Consider the following 19,514-nt stretch of genomic DNA (forward strand, 5'->3'; position numbering starts at 1 on the left):
AAAAAGCAAAGAAATAAAAAAAAGAACATGAAAATCGCAAAAGAAATTTGTAATCATGTAAGAAACAGTCCAGAGGAATTCAACACCAAAGAACAAAACTTGTGAGGAGACAAAGTTACCTGGAATCCGCTCCTTCAAGAACAGTTTTGCTATGGGCCCCAATCACTTCTTGCTTTAGATAGTACAACATTCTTACTCTAAGTAACACCCTGAAAGAAGAGGAAACGCACATAAGACGTCTAAAGCCTTCATTCAGAGTTTATATCTTGGAATAAATGTTCTCTTTATGGAAACCCAATACCTGCCCCAATAAGGGATTCAAAGGCTTTGCCTGCTCGGTCCTAGATCTCCATAACAAAGATACCTATGGATCAATATATCTGATTTGGCTGACATTTACCTTTAAGCTATGCTTTCTCATGTGGAAAATCCAATGTGGAAATCCAAACCAGAAATCCAGAACTGACCTTCTCATATCTACTGTGAATTTGTATATTTATATGCTGCAGAATACCATGTGGATTACCCCATTCAATGGACCTAAAGTAATGTACACATGGCAGTCCAACCTGGTTTGTATAGCTCTGCTATCCCCCCACTCCTCTCCTGTGTCTATTACACATGCCCCCAGATTGGGAAGGCAGAGCTCGCTCATCCCACACTAGGTAACGCTGATGCCCTGTCCGGAGAGTGTATTAGCAGATGTGAGAGGTATATGTGATGTCACAGGAATCAATCGGAGCCATTCTGGTAATAATATATTACAAATTTGTTTAAGCTTGCACACATATTTCACTGATGCAGTAAGTAGACAAGGTTTGGGTCATGGACAACGCCTTCAAGAACGTCTCTTAATTCCATAAAACAGACAAAATAATAATTAGCCAAAGTAAAATCTAAGAGAAAAAGCTGATAATAAAGCCGTCTTACTTGTTACAGTGATGCTTTAAGTGCTTTTTATATCCATCATCCTGTAGAAGATGCTCGGGGTTATACTTTCGCAACCATTCAGCCTTGTGGATGTCAAAAGTGCTAGCTTGAGTCTTCACCTTCTTCCCCTTCCTGCCTCGGGGTACTGGAGCAGATAAGCCTAAAGGAGAGAGCATCCATTGTAAAATAACATAAGTACACCATGTTATCCCATTGTGTACTGTCAGGAGATTCTATTGAAAGGTTGTCATTGTGAGAGAATACGGTGAGCACAGAACTGCTTTGGAGAGAGATTTGGGAGATTTCAGGGGATTAAGGCTCTGGAGTATAACGTCATGAAGATACATCATAAAACTAAAAGTACCATTTTATAATATACCACAGACCACCAAACCTGCAGCAGTACGAAAGGGTACAAGCCCAATCTTAGGGCATCTACATTGTAATGTGCAGGTCACACACATGCAGTACTGGGCTGATGAACCCAAAGCTGGCCATACACGTTAGGGTACGGCGCTTTATTTGGCGCAGAATTTTCCACGCTGAAAAAAAGCCTCCCTTTTTTTTTCAGCGCTGAAAATTCGGCACCTTTTTTCTCCATGTGAATGGACCCTCAGATAGCTGCAGGACAAACAATTATTCAGGTGAACGTAATCTCTCCTGGCCTCTTTACACACATGCATACTTGGCTCAACCGAATTTGTATGTGCTCTCAATTGGGAGAGGCAAAAAAGCCACAGCTTGCATTGCAAAAGCTTGTATAGTATTTTTTAACTACAAAATAATTTTTTCTAACACCTACCTTGAGAGACAACATGGCCATGACAGAAGACAATATATTTATGGACAATACGATTAAAGGTCTACTATCTCTGAAGAACTTGGAAGTCAGTCATTGTGTTCATACAAAATATTAGTTATTGTGAAGAATAACAACATGTAGTCTTCAAATATATAAAATTATTTGGAAAAAATGCCTGAGTATCCTGTAAAAAGTCATAGAATTTGGGATAAGGATTGCGCTTTACATTCTTCACCAACACATAAATTTTCCAATTTCCAGGAAAGTATGGACAACATATTCACCACAACTCATGGAGAATTTCACCACTATACCAAGAATTTATTATGGATGACCTGTGACTTAATATAAACATGATTCAAGTGAGGGAAATTCTAGTTTCATCATCTCTGGACCAGTGTCGTACATCAAATGCCATAACATACCGAGATGGTTTTGCAGCTCCCTTGTCCTTCCATCTTCTGTTGGAGTGATGAGGTCCCAGATAAAGCTCTTGATCTTCTCATCTCCTCTATAGTGCACCAGGCAGTAAGCCAGCAATGCTCGGCAGATTATCTCCACGTCCTGCTCATTGAGCTGTCTCTTGAAACGGCCATGTGATAATATGTCTCTCCACCTTCCCCACCTAGAATGAACCACAGACAATAGAAGTCCAACACATTGTTAAATTCTACACCCCTGCTCCATCCTGCTCTTCTGACTACTGTAGGTTCAATACATAACGCTATTGGGGCGCAGACATGTTTTAGTTGAGAGCATTTTAGGGTATAGTGGAGAGAGCAGGGCTACACAGAAAGCGAGAGCATGGAAATTCGGTTATCCACAGAGTCACTGCATGTAAATAACAGTGCTACAAGGAGCAGCAAGTAAAATAAAGCCAAGCAAAGGGTGCACAAGGGAAAAGTGAACACTTAGGAGGGTGTATTTGTAGATAATGTTTGAAAGCTAGATAACCCCTTTTATACCTTGATGGTCACTTAGGTTGAACTACTGTATTTTTGTGGTTAGATTTTACTACTGAGTAGTTTATAATCAGCAAGATGAAGGTGAGGACCCTTTGTAATGGTAGTATGGGGCATCTATAAGTTCTTGTAATGTTCCTAAATCAGCAAACCGTGACTCTCCACCCCCTTGTAGATGGAGCTGTCCATCCTCTAGTACAGGGGTGCCCAATATGTTGATCGCGACCTACCGGTCGATCGCGAAGGACGTATGGGTCGATCGCGGGATGCAGCCAGGGATCCCCGGTGTCTGCAGGCCCCGCCTGCAAGTGTCCGGAGATGACTCTCAGCCTGTGCTGAGAACAAGCACTCCGGACACTTGCAGGCCGGGCAGCAGCAGCTCTGGGGGATGACGCGCTCCCCGCTCTTAGGGATGGAGGGAGCCGGGGTGCTGCTTGTTCACAGCGCAGGCTGAGAGTCATCTCCGGACACTGGCATGCGGGGCTGCCGCAGCCCTGACTGCGGACGAGTGCAAGGCCCTGGCCTGCCAGTGTCCAGAGATGATTCTCAGCCTGCGCTGCGAATAAGCAGACACTGGAGAGCTGTCTCCTGCTCTCACACTCCGCCCACAGGCCCCGCCCCACCCACAAGAAGTGGGTAGTAGATCTTATCCCTTGGTCAGTTTATAAAGTAGCTCACATGCTGAAAAAGTGTGAGCACGCCTGCTCTAGTACAAAGTAGACACATCTGAACTGAAACATGGAAACATTATACAAATATTGGTATATTGCAAATATCCAAACTTAACTTCGCTAGGATGAGAACAATCTATAAATTTGAAATTTTACTATGAAATTCTTACCCGTAAACCAACAGATTCTTCTCGACTCGGAAGCATTCAGTTCTGCCATATCCATTTAAACGATCATATGGTCTTCGCAGTTTGGGTTTATCGTCTCCTTCACTTTCTGCTTCAGAAAGTTCTGCCAGTTCATCCTTGGTAGCACTGAATGGTCGGGTCTGTTTGCGAATTCTAGGTGTATCTATGACCAGGCTGTTCTGCAGGCGGAAATAAAGCATAGCCGACATCAGTATACATTTCATGGACATTTCTCATCGGCTACATCAATATCCCAAACTGTGATAGTCATAGTTGATAAGTTGCAGTTTATCATTTATTTAGATGTAAAACATGGGGTTTGCATGTACTGTAAGATAGCCAGCCATAACTAGTGGATTCCAGAACTTGTGTCAGGTTAAAGATAAACTGCCATGAACTTATTGGACTCTCAAGCACCCACAGGTGAACCCGGATTCTGGCACAGTTCTCTACTAGAGCTGGAGTTGTACACCCCGGTCTTACTGCACATGCCCCGGACATAGGACACAAGGGCTGTGAAGTGGCGCTGTACGTCCCAGTTTTCAGTAAAAAGCTACAAAGGGAACAGGTGCACCATAGATGAGATTTTTAATTGTGGTCATAGACAGCACTAGGATAGAGCTATTTGGGGCACTACGCTACTGCTCTTTAGTATTTTGGTGTCCCACGAGTTTTTGCAGGCTCAGATTATAGGACATGGCTCACTGTTACCAGTCCAACACAAACTAAAAGGTGTGGATAACATTCTGTGTACATTAGTCAAGTGAGTCTGTTCCACAATAACATTAGAAAACCATATTTTATGACCTGTTGTGTGTACTTGCACAATGACTAACTGTGAGGGAGGGGAAAGCTACACCCCATAATCCTGATCCCAGGGTTACAGGGAATCACAAGCAATAAACTATTTATACAGAATCATTTTCTGTTAAATTGATTCAGCAACTCCAGGCACGCTCAGTGTGAAAAGACGCCTTCAGAAAATGACACTTTATATTAAGTTTTCGTGTTAAAGTGTAACTAAACTATACATTTTGTTAAACATTTTATTAACACATGTTGTTGCCTGTGAAATCCGGCATTTCTTTATTATTTCCTTTGCTTCTCCATTAAGAGCTGAAATCTGTACTCGGGTACAGTGGACAGGCTTGTGTGTAAAGAAGAGAAAATAGAGGTGGGGAGGGTCACTTCACAGTTATATCCAGGGGTATTCTAAAATATAGAAACCTGCTTCAGATGTTGTATGAAAGAGGAGATTCTCTTCTTTCATATGACACTTAGGCCCTGTTCCCACGGAGTAACGCGCCGCTCATTTAGACACGTAAACATGCGGCAGAGCGCGGCGCTTCAAAACAGATCCCATTGACTTCAATGGGTGCCGGCTTACGCGCGCTACACATTGAAATCAATGGGTTATAAAGCCTCCCATTGATTTCAATGTGTAGCGCGCGTAAGTCGGCACCCATTGAAGTCAATGGGATCTGTTTTGAAGCGCCTCGCTCTGACACATGTTTACGTGTCTAAATGAGCATCGCGTTACTCTGTGGAAACGGGGCCTAAGACTGCCGTTCTGTTTTATTACAAGGATATCACTGGTTGAGTTTATTTGCACTTGTTACCAATCCCAATTGTGTTATCAGCCAGTGATATCTCTAACAATAACACAGGCAAAAATCTTGGTGTCATATGAAAGATCAGAATCTCCTCTTTTATACTGGGGGAAGCTCCAGCTGTAAACACATATCCAAATCCAGATTGTATTATCAGTTTATGATGTCTGAACATAATACAGATATAACTGCAATCCTAATACTCTTTTATACAATAACAGAAATATGTTTCTATATTTTATGGTGAATCACAGACGGTCAAAAAGGGATCACTCAGAACTAACTGACGTCACAGTAGAAGTCCCTGGGAAAAGGTAACATAAAAACATAACCTTTATTAAATTCAAGAAAAAAAGTGGTCTGTAACAGCTCAGTACTAGGGTTGAGCGATTGGGATCGGAAAAGATCGGATTCCGATCGGCGATCGAGTAAATTTCACGATTGCGATCGGAATTCCGATCCTGATCTTTTTAGGCGGGATCGAGGTTATTTCCCACAATGCTTTGCTACTGGCCAAGCATTGTGGGAAAAGCTAACAATGTTAGCTAGGTCCCACAGGAATGAATGGATGCAGCCGGCACACAGCCTGTGCCGGCGTCCGGCTGCTTAACCCCCTGCGCGCCGGCTGTGTCCATTCATTCTAATGGGAGACTAGCTAACATCTCTAGTAGCTAACACTTACCTTCACAGATCGCTGGTCTGGTCCCCGCTGTTCTCGCTCATGTTTTCGCATCGCTGCTCCCGCCTCCCAGGTTAGTGTTACAGACCTAAGAAGAAGGCGCGGCTTGTGGCTTAGGAGAGTGTGGGCGGGTACTGGGAGGGGGAGCACTCACGTCTCCCCGCCCTGTACCCGCCCACACTCTCCTAAGCCACAAGCCGCGCCTTCTTCTTAGGTCTGTAACACTAACCTGGGAGACGGGAGCAAACAGGCGAGAAGAGGAGCGAGAACAGCGGGGACCGGACCAGCAGCAGCACTTCTGTGCCGGAAAGTGGACACCAGGGGAGACTAAGTAGCCATAGGATTTTTCTTTAATCACTACACAGCGTGGAGTCTAACAATTTTTAGACTCTATGCTGTGTAGTGAATAGGATCGTTTTTAAAATCCGATCTTCGATTATTAAAAAAAATCCCACTGACTTGCATTTGGATCGGGATCGAATGGAAAATGATTGGAAATCGGATTTTAAAAACGATAAAAACGATCCTGAAATCTCAAGATCGGCTCAACCCTACTCAGTACTATTACTAAAGCTGTGGGCAGCTAGGTGTTTTATGTTGCCTTTTAAAGGGACTTTTACTGTGACATCATATTTTATGGTGCAGAGAAATAACTGAAAGGACTCTCCGCTACCCTCATTTTGTCCTTATTACACACACACACGTCCATACACAGTGAGAAACAGGGGACAGCTCTCAATAGAGAAGAAATGGAAAGAATAAAGAAATGCAGGATTTCACAGAATATATCCTATTACAGTTTAATAGGCTGACACTTGCAGCTCTGTAGCAGATTTCTTTGCAGCACCTCATTATCAGCACAGGCAGGATTACAATAAAATGACACCTATACATACATAACATAGAGACCACCATATACAATACAGTAGGTAATGATCACAGCTTACCCACTCCCTCCCCCCGCACAATGACTCTGCATAAGTTACAGAACACATCTAGACATGTCTCCTGCAGACTCCATCAACATCTACAGACTACTGCGTCTATGGTTTATATGGCTGAGTCACGTACTGATAACAGAATTTAAAAAAAAATCTTTAATAAAAAAGTGAAAACAATATACATAAGGTGATTATATATCTGTGTGTGTATGCATGTATATACATATCTCATAATGTATAAGGGCACAGACACATCCATCTAGATTCTGCCAAACCAGAATGGGACATTAGACTGACATGGTGAGATGTGATTCTTCACTGGTTTCCTCAATGCCATTTATGTCTACGACTTTAGCTGGCCCTTAATACTTTGGATTGTGTGTGAAGGATTACTAGAATGGAACACAAGAATGATAAAAGAACATACTTACTCTGCCACTAACTGAATCTATGTCAATTTCTGCTTTTTTAGCCCATTTCTGCCAGAAGTTCGGGTCATCCAACGAGATGTCAGTTCTGTTACCAGAAGCCACAAAACTAGCCTGGAAGACAGAAAAAGATCTCAGCATTTCAGATGTTTGCTGGCTCAACTATAATAAAATGAGAATAGACATCATGTCATAGACATGTGCCCGTCCATAGATACTGCACCTATTGCATACCTTGGCAAACGTTGACCCTCTTCCTTCAGACTCTATAGTAATGGTCTTTGTCCTCCTCTGAAGGATTTGGTCTATGTCTTCTTCACAAAACTTTGAGCCCTCATCCTCTTCATCCATGATTGCTCCATATGCCCCCCGTCTGAGAAGGTCTTCAATCTCTTTCTTTGAGAGTTGCTGAATCTGGACATACAGGAATAGCGTCAGAAATGTAGTGAGGACTGAACTTCTCACTATTATAGACTGTAAACGTGCATGGTTGGGTACTCAACTCACACTTTTACACTATAATGGTAAGTAAGAAGTGTGTACATGTCAATATCTCTAGGCTGCTATTTTTTTAGTAACTGGAGCTCCCATTTTGATACGGGTTATCAGGTCTTATCTTTTATGACAGAAAAACAGCTTTACTACTTTTGCATCTTAAAACTTGAACAGAAAGCGTCTCTCACCCCTCCAACGCTGTTTTCTCTTCCACTCATACTCTGTAAAACAGCTTTATCTAAACCTAACTTGAGGCTCGCTCGGTCAAACATCTCTCGCTCATAAGAATTTCTTGTTATTAAGCGATAAACCTTCACAGCTTTGTTCTGACCAATTCTGTGACATCGGGCTTGAGCCTATGATACATAAAGGCAAAATCAAAATGATAGACCAAAAACAATCAGTTCTAATACAATTGTTAATATAACTATATTGCAGTTTGCTAGACATAAAATGTAAAACCTTCACATTTTTTGTAAAATGATAATAATCTTAACAAAAAATTGTTATCACTCGACCTTAGGCAAACCTTCCAAGCGAGACAATGCCGTGCATCCTGAGCAATCTCTATATGGACCTTGAATACTGACAATCATTGACTGAAGAGATTTATTCACCCTTACCTTAGATCAAATTTGGTTAGGGACTCCACATTTTCATGAAACAGATTCAATAATATTACTGTGACATGCTAGTAAAATCCATTGCAGACTGCAATCCACCATACAACCATTGGGTGGCAACACCTTACAGTACAGACATCTCATGGCACAGTACTAGAGATGGGCGAACAGCGTCCGACCGAGTACATGTACGATAGGATATCAGGCTGTTCCAGATGTTCGATTCCAGTCAAACACCACGTGGCAAACTCACTAAAAATTTGATTCCCCTCCCACCTTCCCTGGCGCTTTTTTTGCACCAATAACTGTGCAGGGGAGGTGGGACAGGAACTACAACAACGCAGTCATTGAAAAAAAATCTGAAAAAGTCATTGGCTGCCGAAATCAGGTGACCTCCACTTTAGACGAATAGTGGATTTCAGATCCGGGTCATATGAGACTGTGAACTATGTGACTGTGAGACAGGGATAGATGTACTGGCAAGGTTAGCTAGGGATTACCTTTATTTAGGTGGGAATGTTACTCAAACAGCTCTTTGGGGCTCTATCTCGTGGCAGCTCATTATAGCCTAGTCGGGATCCGTGCCAGCTTGCGTTATACGGGAGCTGACTTTTCCCCATAGGAAAGCATTGGCCAGCGTTGCCGTACAATGTACAGCATTCGGTCAATCAACGCTGGTTCTGCCGGAGGAGGCGGAGTCTAAGATCGGTCCACAGCGGTCTCTATTGTGGTCCGATCTCAAATGTAGCAGAGTTGACAGAGCTCTGTACATCTCAGATTTAGCACAGCACTGCAACATCTCCCTGGAATAGCAGAGTTGAGTGGGAGCTGACTTTTCCCCATAGGAAAGCACTGGCCAGCGTTGATTGGCCGAATGCTGTACACTGTACGGCAGTACAGTGTACAGCATTCGGTCAACCAACGCTGCTTCTGTGATTGATGACCTATCCTTCGCATAGTTCATCACTTGAAGATGTGTGTGTCCAACCCACACAGATCAACATTTATCAGTCACATGGCTTGTTAGCAGGTCAGTCCCATTGTTACGATACTGGTGATACAGCTGGAATCCGATAGCCAGGAAGGACGGCAGACACAGCGGAGTAGGAGACTTGATCGATGGATAGCCAGAAGTCGGTGCACAGAGCGGGTAGTCGGGTGAAGCCAGGAGTCGGCACACGGAGCGGGTAGTCAGATGAAGCCAGGAGTCGGTACACAGAGCGGGTAGTCGGGTGAAGCCAGGAGTCGGCACACGGAGCGGGTAGTCAGATGAAGCCAGGAGTCGGTACACAGAGCGGGTAGTCGGGTGAAGCCAGGAGTCGGTACACGGAGCGGGTAGTCAGGTGAAGCCAGGAGTCGATACACGGAGCGGGTAATCAGATGAAGCCAGGAGTCGATACACGGAGCGGGTAAGCAGGAGAAGCCAAGGTATACTGAGCAAGAATACCTCAGAGCTAGAGGACTGGGAACAAACACAATACTCAAGCATTGGTTATAATATGCTCTGGGTATATATAGGCCTAAACAGGAAACAAGATGGCCGCAAACAGGAAACAAGATGGCCATGGTCATGAAGCAATACTCGCCACATTAACTGTGGGCAAGAGTCAGGGAACAGCAGCCTCCAGTGGTAGGAGTAATAATGACACCTGAATAGCGGCCACTAGTGGAGATCCTTGGAACAGTATCTTCACATGATGAAACAGAGGTTCTAACACACAGATTCTGACATTACTCCCTCCTTTAACAGCGGCCTCTGGACACTGCTTGACCTGGCTTGTCTGGATATCTTTGGTGGAATTCTCTAATCAAACGAGGAGCATTGATGTTGCTGATGGGCTCCCATGAATTTTCCGAAGGACCATATCCCTGCCACTGTATTAAATATTGCAGACGGTTTCTGAAGATCCTAGAATCCAGAATTCTCTCAACCACGTAGTGTTCTTCTCCAGCAACTTTAATGGGACCCGGAGGAGGCAACAGACGGCCTGGAAACGGATTGGGAACAACTGGTTTCAATAGTACCACATGAAATACTGGATGTATCTTCATTGTCTTGGGGAGTTGGAGACGGAAAGCCACAGAGCCTACTTGTGCTGTTATCTTAAAAGGACCAATAAACTTCTGTCCTAGTTTTACTGACGGTACATTGAGCTTTAAGTTTTTAGTAGACAGCCAAACTTCGTCCCCTATCTGAAAGGTCGGTGAAGGTCTGCGTAACCTATCAGCTGTCTTCTTATACTTTTCCTGAGCAAGTTTCAGAGTCTCTTTTAACATCTTGACATTTTGCTGTAATGCTTGGATTCTATCGGTGACTGCAGGAATTAAGGTCTCAATCGGAAAGTTAGGAAGAATATTGGGGTGGTAACCTAGATTTGCAAAAAATGGAGTCTGTTTCGTTGATGCGTGCTGTGAGTTGTTATAAGAGAATTCTGCCACAGGAAGTAAGTCGAACCAATCGTCCTGCAGATGACATGTATAACATCGTAGGTATTGTTCCAAGGTCTGATTGGTGCGCTCTGTTTGTCCATTCGACTGAGGGTGGAAGGCAGATGATAGATTAATATCGATATTTAATGCAGTACAAAAACTTTGCCAGAATCTTGAGGTAAATTGTACTCCACGATCTGAGACAACCTCATCAGGCACTCCATGAAGACGAAAAATGTTGTGAATGACAAGATCAGCTGTCTCCTCAGCTGAAGGTAATCCAGAACAAGGGACAAAATGTGCGGCTTTAGTGAGACGATCCACCACCACCAGAATGGTATTCTTCCCCTTAGAAACTGGCAGATCTACGATAAAGTCCATAGAAATTGATCCCCAGGGGCGAGATGGAATTGGTAAGGGCTGTAACAATCCCATAGGTGAAGAGCGCGGAATCTTATTCCTTGCACAGGTACTGCAAGATGTCACATATTTCTTCACATCCTTGAGATGATCAGGCCACCAAAAGAAGCGGGATAGGAATTCTTGTGTCTTCTGCACTCCCTTATGACCCCCTATTTTGGAGTCGTGAATTAGTTTTAAGACTTCTAGTCGTACTGCTTCAGGAACATAGAGACGGTCCTCATGGATCCACACCTTGTTCTTGAAGACTAATGATAAATCATTGGGGGGGATGTGCCAAGACTGGGTCACTTGTATAGGCTTCTCTTATCTTCCCCAGCAGGTCTGTGTTATGGATCACCCCAAAGAATCTTGATTCATGGAGGATAGTCTTTGGTGGCTCTGCAGGAGAGGATTCAGTGGAAAACATTCGAGATAAGGCGTCGGCCTTACCATTCCAAGAACCAGGCCTGTAGGAAATTAAGAAATTAAATTGATTTAGGAACAAGCTCCATCGGGCTTGACGAGGACACAGACATTTGGCAGATCTAACAAATTCTAAATTGCGATGGTCAGTTAAGACCACTATTTGCTGTGTTGCGCCCTGTAAATGATGTCTCCATTCTTTGAAAGCGGCTACGATCGCTAGGAGCTCCTTGTTTCCTACATCATAATTCTTTTCTGATGAGGTCAGGCGTCTTGAGAAGTAGGCACAAGGGTATAGCATGTCTTTTTCCCCAACTCTTTGTGACAAAATGGCTCCAATTGCACAATCCGAGGCATCCACTTCAACAATAAATGCACGTTCCGGATCAGGATGTATCAATATGGGAGCTGTTGTAAACTTAGTCTTTAGTTGAGAGAAAGCTTCTTGTGCCTGCGTGGACCAGACGAAGGCTGCCCCCTTCTTTGTTAATCGGGTAATTGGTGCAATTATCTCCGAAAAATGTTTGATGAAACGTCTATAAAAATTGGCAAATCCCACAAAGCGTTGCACCTCCTTCACATTTTTGGGAATGGGCCAGTCCATGATTGCTTGAACTTTACTAGTATCCATGCATAGTCCTGAAGGAGAGATTACATAACCCAGAAACTGTATTTCTCTTTGATGGAATTCGCACTTCTCCAGCTTGATGCAGAGTTGGTTGTCCCTCAAACGTTTCAGCACGGTCTTCACGTGATCTTGATGTTCTTCTAACGTGTTGGAAAAAATTAGAATATCATCAAGGTAGATGACAACAAATAAGTCTAATAAGTCTCTGAAAAGATCATTAACAAAGTGTTGGAAGGTTGCCGGTGCATTACAAAGACCAAAGGGCATGACCATGTATTCAAAATGCCCATATCGTGATCTAAACGCTGTCTTCCATTCATCCCCTGGTCTAATACGAATAAGATTATAGGCTCCTCGGAGGTCTAGCTTTGTGAATACTTTTGCTTGATGGACTCTCTCCAGCAATTCAGGAATTAATGGCAGGGGATAACGGTTCTTAATGGTAACCTTATTCAGTTCCCTGTAGTCGATGCATGGTCTAAGTGAACCATCCTTCTTTTTAACAAAAAATATGGGTGCACCTGCTGGTGATGAAGATGGACGAATAAATCCCTTTGCCAAATTCTCATCAATGTACTCCTTGAGAGACTTCAGTTCGGGCTTTGCTAAAGGATAGATGGTTCCAAAAGGTATAGCCGCACCTGGTAACAACTCCACCGGACAGTAATAATCGCGGTGTGGCGGGAGTTTGTCAGCATTCTTCTTATCGCAGACATCAGCGAATTCTGCATATATGGATGGCAATCCTGTAGTTGATTGAGGATTCTCCTCTGGCTTGCTCTGGGGTTGTTCAGAAAAACACTCTTGTTGTAAAGACTCGGATGGAAAGGATATTTTCTTAGTCTCCCAATCAATTATAGGGTTCTGTGTACGCAGCCATGGCAATCCCAAAATAATAGGGAAGTGTGGGGATGAAATTAGAAGGAAAGATAGGACCTCATGGTGATTAAGCTCCATGACCATCTCCAGGGGTTCGGTCTCATGATCAACTGGTCCTGAGTTCAGTGGAGACCCATCCACAGTTTCCATAACGATAGGAGACCGCCTTTTTTGCAGTTTCACCCCATTTCTTCTGGCAAAGTCAATGTCCATAAAGTTACCGTTAGCTCCAGAATCGACCATAGCTTGTGTGGATATCCACTGGGAGTTGGCTAGGAATTTTACAGACATAACACAGTGGGAGTCCTTGTTCTCCTTTCCTATACCAGGTGCAATGGAGCGAGTAACTGCAACCACAGGTGAAACATGTTCAGAGCACACAGATTCCTCATCTGAAAATTCTGGTTCGACCATAGCGGCAACAGTCTTGCGCCCCCGGTGGGGACAATTAATGAGGAAGTGATCATTCTTTCCACAATAGAAACATTGGTTCTCTCGAAGCCTACGTTCTCTTCTTTCAGCATTTTCACGTCTCTGCATGCTGTCTACTTGCATCAGCTCTACTCCGGATTCCTGGTACCCTTTCTCCTGGGAGTCTCTGGTAGTTGGAGCTGAAACAGAAGTATAGCTGTTATTGTTACGGAACCACAAGGAGCCCCATCTCTCCTGTTTACGTTCAGCCAATCTAGTGTCAATCCGGATACAGTGTTGTACGAATTTATCCACCTCAGTGGGAGCTTCAACACGTGCCAACTCATCCTTTATTGTCCCAGAAAGTCCATTTCTGAAGATTGTAAGCTTAGCAGCATCATTCCATTTAGTGTCAATTACCCACCTCCTGAATTCCAAGGCATATTCAGCTACTGAGCGTTTGCCCTGGCGTAGTGCTAGTAAAGTCGCCTCCGCTGTAGCCACTCGGTTGGGGTCGTCAAACACTTCACTCATAGCTGCCAGGAAGTCTTTTAAATTATTCAGCCGAACATCGTTTGTCTCGATGAAAGGGCTAGCCCAGGCTAATGCCTTATGTGTCAGGAGCATGATGACGCACAAAACCTTGGATCGGTCTGTGGGGTAATGCATGGGATGAGCTTCAAAAAAGAGTTGGCACTGATTGAGGAATCCTCGAAATTTATCTCGGTCCCCACCAAACCTAAAGGGTGGAAGTGGCAGAGTGGGAAGGGCAGATGCTGTTCCACCACGCTCTTGGGACTCCAGTTTGACCACGCGGTCAGTTAGATCACGTACCAATTCCTGCAAGTTTTGGATGGCTTGTCCATAAACTTGAATGTGGTGTGTAGTCTGATTTTCCAAGGCCGTATGTTTAGTCTTGAAGTCACGCACCTCACTATGAAGCTTGGACAGTGTACCGTGCATCTGGTTCACACGATCCTCCAGACTCTTAATCCCGGCGGATTCCATTATTAAGGCTTGAGTATCCTGTTACGATACTGGTGATACAGCTGGAATCCGATAGCCAGGAAGGACGGCAGACACAGCAGAGTAGGAGACTTGATCGATGGATAGCCAGAAGTCGGTGCACAGAGCGGGTAGTCGGGTGAAGCCAGGAGTCGGTACACGGAGCGGGTAGTCAGATGAAGCCAGGAGTCGGTACACAGAGCGGGTAGTCGGGTGAAGCCAGGAGTCGGTACACGGAGCGGGTAGTCAGGTGAAGCCAGGAGTCGATACACGGAGCGGGTAATCAGATGAAGCCAGGAGTCGATACACGGAGCGGGTAAGCAGGAGAAGCCAAGGTATACTGAGCAAGAATACCTCAGAGCTAGAGGACTGGGAACAAACACAATACTCAAGCATTGGTTATAATATGCTCTGGGTATATATAGGCCTAAACAGGAAACAAGATGGCCGCAAACAGGAAACAAGATGGCCATGGTCATGAAGCAATACTCGTCACATTAACTGTGGGCAAGAGTCAGGGAACAGCAGCCTCCAGTGGTAGGAGTAATAATGACACCTGAATAGCGGCCACTAGTGGAGATCCTTGGAACAGTATCTTCACATGATGAAACAGAGGTTCTAACACACAGATTCTGACACCCATTCAAGTGTGTCACAGTCTCTCCAAACATAGACCACGCATCAGACCACTGCTGAGAGCTCATCTCTTCTTAAGCCTGGCAAAGCACTTTAAAACCTTCACTACACCAAATGACCAAATTTTATTTTGTTTTTTTTTATTGCTTCAAAGTCGCTGCATTATTCTTTAAGGTAAATATCCAAGCAGCTAAGCAAACTCTCTAGCATTTCTCCTTTAAGGCCATTACGTACACTACTGGGAAGCAATAATGACTACCTGCAAACATTGTTTTGCAACAATCATTGTGTAATGCAGACCAAAAGCAATGTGACAATCCGGCCTACTTACCTGCAGATCATTCTGTGGATTCCAATCAGAGTCGAATATAATACAGGTGTCAGCAGCCGTCAAATTTATCCCCAAACCTCCAGCTCGCGTGCAAAGGAGGAACACAAACCGATCAGAGTCTGGTTTACTGAAGCGATCAATGGCTGCTTGCCGGAGATTTCCTCGGACGCGACCATCAATGCGTTCATAGAGATATCTGAGACGGATTGAAGTATGAGAATGGGTCAACAGTGATTTCATATTGGTCTTATATAGGTGTGGGCATTGACACAATAGCATAATATAGAACAATGAAGGTCATGGTCAAAGTTACTATAAACATTAATAGAGAGGTCACATAATTTATTTTACAAAGCAAAATATTTGTTGTTTATAGTGATGTGCAAAAGTTTTAGGCAGATGTGGGAAAATGCTTCAAAGTAAGAGTTCTTTCAAAACTATAATGGTAATAAAAGAACAGAAGTGAAATCTTCTGAGAAGTTACTCTTGCACACTGGAATTTGGCAGAGAGGTTGTTCCAAACATCTAGAACTAACCACAGTGGATGTAGGCTTGCTCAGATCGCTTTGCTTATTCACGTAATCTCAGACAGATTCTATGAGATTAAGGTCTGTAGGGTCATATCATCACTTCCATGATTCCTTCTCAAACAGGAGGTCACATCAAATATTGACTAGATTTAGGAAAACAATTTTATGCTTTGGCAAAGCCATAGTTTTAAAGTTGGCTACAGATACCACTGAGGAATATTAATAGCTGTACCCAATAAAAAAAGATAGTACACAGTATCGAAATCCTAGTGGTTGCTGCAGGTAGTCAATGTTTTATCACTTTGGATAAGGCCCCTCTGTACTGGCAATGGAAGTAGTTTTCCCTCTGCGGATTTTCTGCTATAATTATATCTATGGGGAACCCACTGGCGTTTCCATACGTATAATTGACATGCTGCGATTTCTGTGATTTTGGAAATCATGACGTGTCCGCACCGCAGTTTTTACCACAAACCACATACCACCACTTTGCCCTTATTGTAAAACGCCTGGATTTTTCCCAAGGTATTTCCGTCCCATGGGGTCCCAGCCTTAAAAAGGTTTTCTATTCTAAGGTATTCAAAGCATAACTACAGGTTATGCCGAAAACGTTCCACCTCTGGGATCCACACCTATTTACGCAACAATGGTCCTTTGGCCCACTGTCCTGTCTGGTGTCTTGGACATGAATGTACATGCATGTATATATTCCTTTATTCATATTTATGGAAATTCCAAATACAGTAAAGAAAATGGGTTTATTTATGTGTGATTGTTGTCAGTCTGATCTCCTGGGTGCCGACTAAACACCAGGACAAAGGGCCTGCACTGCCCCAAACACAGTTATACCGTGATATGTAAGTCTATGCCTGGTAATGAACCTCAAACCTTCTTTAAGTTCTCATTGGACCCCATGCTATTATTCTGGCAGCCCCCTGAAGAAGCAGGGGCAAAACGGTCCGTCGGGGCTCAGAGTGGAGGTCGCAGCTGGTGAGCAGTGGTTTATGTACATGCTTCACATTTTGTCCTATGTAGGTTGGCTTATGTAATACTGGCATGTGTGTGTAACTTTACATTGGTTCTGTTACCTTATATGCTCTTATTATATAGTGGTGATGTGGGTATGATCTTTGCAATGCTACAGATATATTTTTTCAATTAAGTGCCCTGATCTTGTGATATTGTGGGCAATAGGAGCCTATTTACATTTATAATTACAAAATACTGGGCCTCTCTATACACACATTTATTGTGGCTGTTCTCATTCCCTACACCACTAGCAGATTATACACCTGCTGGAGCTGCTCCGTCCAGTGCAACCTCCACTCTTGTTGTGTGTTTTTAAATGTGTTTATGTGTTTGTGTTTTCCTGATACCAATATTTTTTACAATTAAAAACATTTTTGTAACAATAAATTTAGATTTAAAATCAAAAGAATTTTTTGTGTTATTTATACATTGATACTTAGTTGGTGCTTATTATTCTGGCAGACCTGGACCAGCATTACATGGACAGCCATTGATTTTCAGTATATTTTCACTAAAGAGTGCAGCAAGGAAAATGGCTTCACCTGGTAGTAACAACCGATAGCATCAGCCTAGAAAAGCTGGACCCACATCAAGTGACAAACCCTTCAATAGTCACAGTATTTTCTGGGTAACGCTGATATCTGGCTCAAAGGGTCCATTCACATGATGTAAACGCTCATTTTGGCAAAAAATGCAACACATTTTTTGACGTTTTCTTTTTACACGTATAAAAAAATGTCATTGAAGTCAATGGGAGTATGTATAACATACTGCAATGCCATTATGTTAAATATTATGTCCTCACCTCTTGTGCATGAGATAGTCCTCTAATATGTCCAAACAGCGCACCATCTGGGAGAAAATGAGCACCTTGTGGCCTCCAGCTTTCATTTTTGGCAGTAGTTTATCAATGAGGACCAGCTTCCCAGCAGACTGGATCATGGCCTGGAGGTAGAAATCCGCAGCCATTGGGTTGTGTGTCTCTCTGAACTCTCCAAGGATCTTCTCTTCAGCTCCTGTAACATCATTTAATGGAGAACCTAAGTATACATCTACAGATTTCTTTTAATTGAAACAACTGATCTGATACTAAAGGACTATATTTCCAACATACACAGTCCAGCACCCATTTAATAGGTGATGCTGCACTGATTCCGGCACAGGTACAATTTTTTTCTCTAGCCCCCACCGTTCCCAAGCAAGTGCTGTTAGGTCTGGTGCCTCATACACTATTAGGCTGGGTTCACACAATGTATTTTGGCTCGTAATGTGGCACGTAGACGGCGCGGGAGCTTTTGCGGGCCGTATACGCTCCCATTGATTTCAATGGGAGCGTGGATCGTATACGCGGTGCTCTTTTGCGGCTGTGATTTTGCGGCGGCCGCAAAATAGCGCCGCGTATACGATCCACGCTCCCATTGAGATCAATGGGAGCGTATACGGCCCGCAAAAGCTCCCACGCCGTCTACGTGCCACATTACGAGCCAAAATACATCGTGTGAACCCAGCCTTTGGCTCTGTACTGTCAGATGGGAAGAGTCAGGCAGGAGCAGGTAAGGAATTTTAATTCTGAGCTCTGACATTGTCTTCCTCTCAATGCAGCTCTGACTCACACCCCCTTGTCTTCTGCTTGCCACTGACAAACTGCATTTAGACTATTGTTAGTTTCTGAGCTCTGACCTCTTGTCATCCATGATCACTTTTCTTACCTTTAATGAGATACGGGTGGTTACAGCACTTGCGCAGCTCCATCATTGTGTTTACTAGGTTGGGGACATTTGCTTGGCCAGCCCCTTTAGATAAAAAGGCAAAATTCTTTTCCAAGATGGCTCTATAATATTTCTTCTGGATGTTAGTCAGTTCTACTTCAATAATAGTTTCTTCCTTGGGTGCTAGTTTTTTTTCCACGTCTTCTTTAAGCCTTCTTAGCATCATTGGTTTAAGAATAGCCTGAAGTTTTTGGACCTGAAATAAAGCCAAAAATATTCAAAAATAAATAGTATTGTGTTTGAGCAATAGACTCATTTATGTCACCATTTTACTGGTAAAAAAACCCCATCAAACTAGTCTGGATCTATACATTTACTTTCTATAAAAGCAAGATATACAAGATGTACAATGCAAGATATGCAAGATATACACATGTCACAAGAGCAAGAAGAGAGAACAAACACCGTCCCTATAGCCTGCAAGATATCACCGGTCCATGTCTTACAAGCATGGAAATTTTTTAGTTAAAGTTAAATAAATGACAAAACCAAACTTCTCCCAGTGTTTAAAGCTTTGGCCAGAGCTGCGCTGATCAGCCGATCACTGATCAGACAGATTACATAGTGCTTACTAGACTGGTACCCTTCATTACATTGGGTTTTTACATATGCTTATTTCTTACAAATTTTATGGCGTTATTATACTTTATCTACAAATAACTAACTGCAATATAATATAATATCCTAGATGTGGTTGACAGCTGCACTGCCA

At 43.3% G+C, this 19,514-nt stretch overlaps 1 protein-coding gene across 4 annotated transcripts in view; it reads right to left on the reverse strand.

Moving 5' to 3' along the window:
* Nucleotides 1–19,514, reverse strand: part of CHD9 (chromodomain helicase DNA binding protein 9) — a 128,802-nt gene that overhangs the window by 18,510 nt on the left and 90,778 nt on the right. For all 4 annotated transcript variants that reach the window (XM_075281753.1, XM_075281752.1, XM_075281755.1 and 1 more), the window contains 10 exons: nt 18,743–18,998; nt 17,839–18,049; nt 15,475–15,670; nt 7,895–8,062; nt 7,446–7,625; nt 7,215–7,325; nt 3,536–3,732; nt 2,158–2,357; nt 931–1,090; nt 120–209 (listed from right to left, as the gene is read on the reverse strand). In XM_075281753.1, the coding sequence (XP_075137854.1) occupies nt 120–209; nt 931–1,090; nt 2,158–2,357; nt 3,536–3,732; nt 7,215–7,325; nt 7,446–7,625; nt 7,895–8,062; nt 15,475–15,670; nt 17,839–18,049; nt 18,743–18,998 (1,769 nt within the window). The remainder of the gene's footprint in view (nt 1–119; nt 210–930; nt 1,091–2,157; nt 2,358–3,535; nt 3,733–7,214; nt 7,326–7,445; nt 7,626–7,894; nt 8,063–15,474; nt 15,671–17,838; nt 18,050–18,742; nt 18,999–19,514) is intronic.

This window comes from Leptodactylus fuscus, chromosome 7 (assembly GCF_031893055.1).
Source record: "Leptodactylus fuscus isolate aLepFus1 chromosome 7, aLepFus1.hap2, whole genome shotgun sequence".
Lineage (NCBI taxonomy): Eukaryota > Metazoa > Chordata > Amphibia > Anura > Leptodactylidae > Leptodactylus > Leptodactylus fuscus.